At 39.3% G+C, this 7,265-nt stretch overlaps 1 protein-coding gene across 1 annotated transcript in view; it reads right to left on the bottom strand.

Moving 5' to 3' along the window:
- Positions 1-1,065: 1,065 nt before the first annotated feature.
- The window catches only part of ZCCHC24 (zinc finger CCHC-type containing 24), a 101,914-nt gene continuing 95,714 nt past the window's right edge, over positions 1,066-7,265 (bottom strand). The window contains exon 4 of the mRNA XM_042863347.1: positions 1,066-2,532. Coding sequence (XP_042719281.1) covers positions 2,419-2,532 — 114 coding nt within the window. The 3' untranslated portion in view covers positions 1,066-2,418. The remainder of the gene's footprint in view (positions 2,533-7,265) is intronic.

The raw sequence follows: 7,265 nt of genomic DNA, 5'->3' as shown, positions 1-7,265 counted from the left end.
GATGGTGTTCATCTACTTGTCCTTTAGTTGGATATGAAACACCAAGGATATTTCTGTTCATGTTCTGTTAAGCGCTCAAAAAGGAAAAAAAAAAAAAAAAATTGGATTTAATGTGTTATTCTTTCAGTAAAAGCATGCATGCTGGAAACTAATCATCAAGATTAACAAGCTTTAAAATCCACCCTCAAAATCACCTGTGTATTTTATTCTCTTATAGGCAATTTAGTATCTTTGTTTTTCTCTAAGGTATTTTTTTCTGAATGTGTGCAAAAGAATGCATTTCTATTTGAAAAAGCTGAAACTGTATATCTTGACTGACGTAACTGAGATCTCTTATTAGTGTTAACATTCAATAATATTATTCTTCAGCTACTCTAGTTTATAGAATTACCACCTTGGCAAAACTAGTTTCAAAGTGATTAATTTTCTTTAAGATTTTAGAATTACATAGCATTTTTCATCCAGTGATGTCAAAACGCTAATAGATACTGAGTATGCCTCACAACACTGCTGTGAGGTAGGTGCACTGAAGTACGATTACCCCCCTTTTGCAGCTGGGGGAACTGAAGTCCAAGAAGGATCTCGTGACTTGCCCACAGCCAGGGAGCTAATGCAGGAGTCATGGTCAGAATCAACAAATCCCAAGGCTTTTTCATCAGACTGACCAGTGGGCTGTGTCACTTGGGCTACACATAAATAATGCAGTTTGTGAGATATGTATATTACCCTACCACCAGAATAAGCAGAAACTATTCTGCCCTGTTTAGAACAAAGCAGAGAAATGGTCGAAGTTTCACCTTAGAACAAATTCTAAAGACCTTCACATTTCCTACAGGAATGCTCACTGAGTTTTCAGTTCGCTTTACAAGAGCTTGACTGTACTTATTGGTTATGTTTTGGTATTACTTGGCACAAAACCCTCTCTGTATTAGTACTGTGGAATTAATCCTCAAAACAGATTTAATTCACATCAAGTTATTTAGGATTTTAAATATTTCCACTAAGTATTCACACAAATCAATCTCTAAAGGAAACCTCACAAAAATAGAAATGTTTTTTTTAAAAAAAAAAAAAAACAAACCCAAACCTAAAACCACACAAACCATTATCCCTGTAAGTTTTCTCAGTGAATTGCTTGTTTTGTCCTTATGCCCGTGTATTCTTATACAGACATATAAATAGGATACTGTCTCGAGGTACTTTCAGCTCATCCCTGATGAGATACTACTTTGCAACAGGATCACCCTGCCCAAAGTTCCACCTGAAATGGGACAACCAAATATAACTCCTACATTTCTCCTAAGGTAAATAGGTGTTTCAGGAAGACAGGAAAGTGGGAATATTATAAAGAGTGTTCTTCATACCTCATAACACCTTATGGCTAAAAAGTTTTACATTGTAACAAATTTGTACAGTAGAAAACAGGACATAAAAAATATTTCCAGAAAGTGGCTTTAAAACTATTATAAATAGTAAGTTTGGCTAATCGTTCAATTATGGATTTGGAGGACAATTTTAAGCATTCTTATCCCCCTTTATTCACAGTAAATTTAGTGTGCTTGCAGCCTAATGAATAGCGCATACACATGCAAAACCTCTTGTAGCAGAATTATATGACAAGAGAAAGATCTGTTAGTCACACAACCAAGCCAATTTTATCTCCTCCAAAAACCTCTTGGAATCCTTCCCGATGCTATGGGTCCCATTATGGCATTCCCTTTCTGTACAACCACACCCTCAAACAATTATTCACTTTTTTTTGCCTCAAAATTGCAAAAAATGATTTTGCCTAAGCCCTGCCTGAGTGACACTAACAAATAGAAAAGTCCAAGAAAGCAGCAACACAAAACTCTCAGACTTTCTAAAACTGGGAAAACAATTATTTTCCTTCTTTTATGCTGTGGCTTGTTTAATCTCCTTTTGTCTTGTCATATAATAGGAATAATATTCCTGTCGTGGGTGAGTGCTTTTAATTAGTGGCCCCACAGTTATTTCACCTCTGCAAAACCCATTTATCACATATAGTCCTTGTGAATATTATATCTTGCCTAAAGAATAGTACTTCATTTCACCTGACCATGATATAGGGTCTGTGTAAACAATCAGCAGAACCTGCAACTGTGGTTCTGTTGTGAACACTATCAGTAATGCTTATACGTGTGTACATATATATATGTAAGCTTACATATATATGTATGTATACAAATTCATCATAGTCCTGTAAATACCTGTTGCATGTGTGTGCATACACAGGAGAAATGTTACATTCCGTTAAAGGTAAGGCATACTGTTAGGTTATAGATAGGCAATATTGGCAATTATTTTAGCTTTTATCTTGATGTGTTGTGTTGCTCTTGATCGTGTGCTGTCAGAGGATCCTTAAGGATGAGGGGGACGGGAAGAGGCCACTTGGAAGGTTTATTGCACACGGCGGCAGTAGTAGCCCAAAACTTTGCACTTCTCACACAGGTGCTGGGGATGTTCTTTGCTCTGGTCTGAAACGTCCAGGCCATCCGGCTTTTCCAGGGGTCTCTGCAGAGAAGGGTGGGAACAAGAGTTGATTCAAGGCTTTGTCACTGCTGTTAATCTCTACTACATGTGCTGAGCATACTTCTATGCTTAACCAGCTTTCTCCTCACAGTTACAAAAATCCTGCTGTCTGAGCAGACAAAATGTTTTCAACTCTTTGCTTTATAGTGGCATAAAGTTGCCTCGCAATCTTGAATGTTGTTCTTCATAAAGGTTCTGTTTACCTTGCTGTAGGTAAACTAATGAAAGCCCGAATGGGGAGTATGTTTATGTGATTACACAGCAATTTATTCCCTTGGCTCTAGTAACTGAGACATCCCAAAAGCATTAGCACTTCAAGCATGGGAATCCCACTGCCCAGAATGCCAGAAGGGTTAACAACACTGCGATTAGCTGCTGCTACAGGAAAACTGTTTTACCTATGCACAGATATCACATAAGTTACTGAGGTCTCAATCCCATATTTATGAGGCTGATGTTTGTTTGTTTGTTTGTTTTTTAAGTAGAAGAGCTGCAAAGCTATTAGTAAAAACAAAAACAAAAACAACAACAAAGAACCAGAAAAACAATCTCTGCTGTGAACCTGACTGATAATTTGGATATATTGCTAAAGAACACTTGTGGAATCACAGGGCTGGCAGTATATTTAACTAAAAAAGGGAACAAAGCTGCTTTGAGTTTAATAATCCATGTGCTTTAATTTTCTATGACACGTAAGAAATTTTGCAGTCACTTGGAAAATATTAAGTATTTTAGTAGGGATATTGCTGTTTGGAAAATCTGATCAGAAGAAGTGATAGAGCTGTGAGGTAGAACATAACACTGATGTGCACAGTTTGTTTTATACTAACAAAATGCTGTAACATAATTTCTCAGCTTTCTTGGAATGTACCTGAAAAATGATTTAAATACTCAATGCCTTACTAAGAAGAAGACTGCGGACGTTCTGTGGAACTGTGGTAGAGACAGTGATGTGAATGATGTGATGTGAAATCTCAAAATAAGCCATAAGCATCTCACTGTTCTACAGGGATAGCAGACTACTGCTTATCTTTCTTGTAACAAAGAAAGGATGAAAAAAAAAAATTATGGCCATTTATCTTTTGTACCTTCCCTAAATACTACAGGCCTGTCATCATCTTTAAAACCTGGTACACCTGGTCTTCTAAGTTTCCTGGTTATTTATTTCTAAATTCTGCATGTCAAAGCCACCCATCTGAGTGTGAGTGAATAAGAAGTATTGAGCTTTCTGAAACCTATTTTTTTTTTCTCTTAGTGTTACTCTGTAAGAGCTGCTCACACCCTATAGAATGGAAGACTTTCCCAGTGTTCAGTGGTTACAGTCAGGCAAAATGTACTCTTTTACTAAAAAAATAGTCTGCAACTTCTTGCTATAATCAGTTGTATTGGATTATAAGTACAACACTTGTTCATTATGTTGCACAGCTAGTAGAAAGAATGTATGGGAGCAACTCAATAGTGATTGCCAATGTCTTGTCACCAGTTCAGGATTCCTACCCACAGCACGCTGCCAAAATTTTTCTCTGTCCCGGGTTAGAGGCTATGTGACCTTCTGAGCTTAAATTTGTTTATAATTTAATTTCAGGCTGTTTTCCCTTTCTTGGAGAGGGGGTGCTTGAACCTGTATTGGTTGTGTATGAGGAAGGAAGATTTTGGATCTATCGGCAACCTCGATTGAGACTGCAACTCAAATGCTGGTGCATTCTGGGCTTCTGCCACAGCAGAGACAAGTTGAATAAACTTATTGGGTCAGAAAAACTGCCTTTATGCCTGTTCCACAGCCTATTCCACCAACATCTGCCCATAAATTTTCTTCAACAGTTTGCATTACATAAATCTTCCTCAAAGATGATGTCCAGGTTTAGGAGCTCCAAGATTTAATTTATTCTCCACAATGGAGAATTTTAGAGCTTTGAAATGTTGCACTTAAAACAGTCTATTTGACTCAGCTCTGATTGCTTCTACATGTTAGCTGTGTTCTGATTAAAGAGAAAAAAATACAGCAGTTATCATGTTTATTGATATAAGCCAGATTTTTTTAATACACATGGCCTTGGGAATCATTTTTCCTGGAAATAGTGCAAAGGACACTGGGAGTGTCTTGAAGTGCCAAGACTTTTTTGGACTGTTTTCAGAAACAATAGCTCTCCGTGGTTTGCTTTCCCCCTGCGTTGATTGAGCTCAGCTTTTTGGCCCACAAAACACTTCGATTTCAGAGATGTTATTGTTACCTCTGTGTTACGACACAGAGGCTGGGGAGAGACGGGTTACAAGGCAGGAAGCTGGGTTTCCAAGGGCTGGCTGAAAGGAGCTGAGCTGAGCCCAAACACTGCTTTTGCTGAGGGCTGAAGCCTCAAAATGGTGGTGGGCTTGCACAGTTTGTGCCTAAAATGAAGCCCCAGTTTATCTCTGTGGGTTTCCTGCAAGCCAAAAATCCCTGCAAGAGCCCTGAGAAGCAGCTGTTTTCCTCCCGTTCTTACTGCTGATGTTCTAATCGTGTGGAGGCCTTTGAGGCAGTAATCTTGCAGACTTGCAACTTTAATGCTATGCTAAAAAGGATATTAGATAGCTAAAGGTTTGCAGGTGATGAAGTGAGATTTCGTTTGTACAGGCAGCTGAGGCTGACTCAGGAGCACCCTCACCAGCTTTGGAGGGTGAAAGCAGAAGGTGGAGAGTGCTGAACAGTTGTGCGGCTGCACACTATGGGTAATTTGGGGAGTTGTCTGAATGCTGCAGAAGATTCACTCAGCTGAGGAGGCTCTCTAATCCTCCAGCCCTGTGCTGCCAGGAGCCCAACAGCAGGAAGGCTCAGTACACTCAGAGCAGGCCTGGGAAAGAGGACTGGCTGCTTGGCTGAAGGAACAGTGCCTTTCCTTAGAAAGAGGAGAAATGCAGCCTGTAAAAGAGCAGAAAGTCCTGCTGTATTTCTCTGGGAAAGGTATTCTTTCTTCTGTAAAAGGGAGAGCTTAATGTTTTGGTTTTCTTTTTTTTTTTTTGTAATGCAAGTAAACAGGATTTGATGGTCTACTTTCTGTAAATACTATGGGGAAGGGCATTTCTCAACGTCTTGAGTTTTTGCATCTTTTTCTTTAGCATTCTTTGGTAGTTGATGGCTGGAAATGACCTTATGCAGCTCCACCAGGAAGGCATTTGACAGCAGTGACTAAAGCCATTGCCCAAGGTGAATAAAACTGAACTAAATTTAAATTAGCAATTCCTGTCCTGCAAACTAACTTAAGACTGTGAAGTATTGCTTCCCCAGTCTACATGTACTGATTAAACTCTGTATTCCATAAATCCTTTTTTCAAAATAAAGAACAAAACATACTCAAAGTGACTCATATATATGTAATGTCTTAGATGTTAGTGGAAATGTCACAAGGACACCCTTTAGAGAAATTATTCTTAGTGGAAGCAAAATGGGTGCTTATATTTGTATTTAGAAGTTTGAATTTATTTTTTTTTTTCCCCTTTAGAGTGGAACAATTTGATTCTACCTCTGGTAGATAAACCATATCAAAATTTAAATGCAAGAAAACAAGTATAAGTATATTTCTGGACTCATTACATCAGGCCTTAATGGAGCAAATGAGATGAATAGATAACATTAGATCTGTGCGTAAAAATTGATTCTACAGCTAGAGGTGGCAGGATACTGATAAAGGGCAACAATCTTCAGGTGCATTAGCTTCTATGCTTCTCTCAAGGCACAGACACTCTCAAGAATTTGTACACTGTTAGTACAATAAAAGATTATGGATTATGGATATGAAAGGATTAAATGTAATGTGTTCTTGAGTGGCAGAGCTTTGCTCTCCTGCCTGTATGGCATGAATAAGGACTTCAGTTGTGGCTGTGAAACAAAAAGACTGCAATGAGAAGGCTGCAGATCCATGGCATGAAGATGTGAGAGCAGGCAGCCTCTGTTAGCGGCATGCCTCTGGAACAGGCCAGCTAGGAATGAAAGAGAGCCACCTGAAATGAAGAGCAGAAATCTCTCTCGGGTTCAGAGAAGCAGCAGTCTGGGATGACCTGTTTTCCAACTGCTAAGGCACACAGAGGTGGAAATGCAATGATTCCCCTCCAGCTGCTGGGGAGGAATTAAATCCAAATAGGAGAGAGAATACTTGCAGGCCTCAATCTGCTCACTAGTGTGTTGGGCTTTAGAGTGATCAGAGCCAATCCTCCCCAAGCTGAGGGAAGAGAAACTGCACCTGGACAGGGGAATTATGATGGAATCACTGCACTGCCTGTGGAAGTAATAGCTTGGATAACATGAAGAATGTATTTACATACCAAATTATTTTCAGTCTAGCGATAAATTCCTGACAGCTGGAAGTAAGTCATGTCCAAGAGGACAAGTCAGTCACCAGATGGCTGGTTCTACACCAGTGCAACAGCTGTCATCACAAACAGCCCTGGAGTCAGCCACGAAGTCAGAGGAGAAGCCTTGATAAGAGGCCAGCCAGGAAGCAGGCACAGATGCTGCTGCTAGAGCAGTCAGGGGAAGAAAATGAAAATTCAGAGCTTGGCGTCTGGGCTGTTACAATGCCAAGAACACTGGTGAAAGGCTAAAATGACTGGCTCCACACTGGAGCAGTATAAGGAAGAGTACGGACAACTATATGGAATCCAAATTTCAGGAAATAATAAGAGGTAGAATTAAGTTCCATCTGAGGCTTTTTTTTTTTTTTTTTTTGTTATTGTTTTGTTTT

Source organism: Lagopus leucura, unplaced genomic scaffold (assembly GCF_019238085.1).
Source record: "Lagopus leucura isolate 7727_CA_CO unplaced genomic scaffold, USGS_WTPT01 Super-Scaffold_739, whole genome shotgun sequence".
Classification (NCBI taxonomy): Eukaryota; Metazoa; Chordata; class Aves; order Galliformes; family Phasianidae; genus Lagopus; species Lagopus leucura.
The sequence above is the reverse complement of the archived record's forward strand: the minus strand, read 5'-3'. Positions and strand labels throughout refer to the sequence as shown.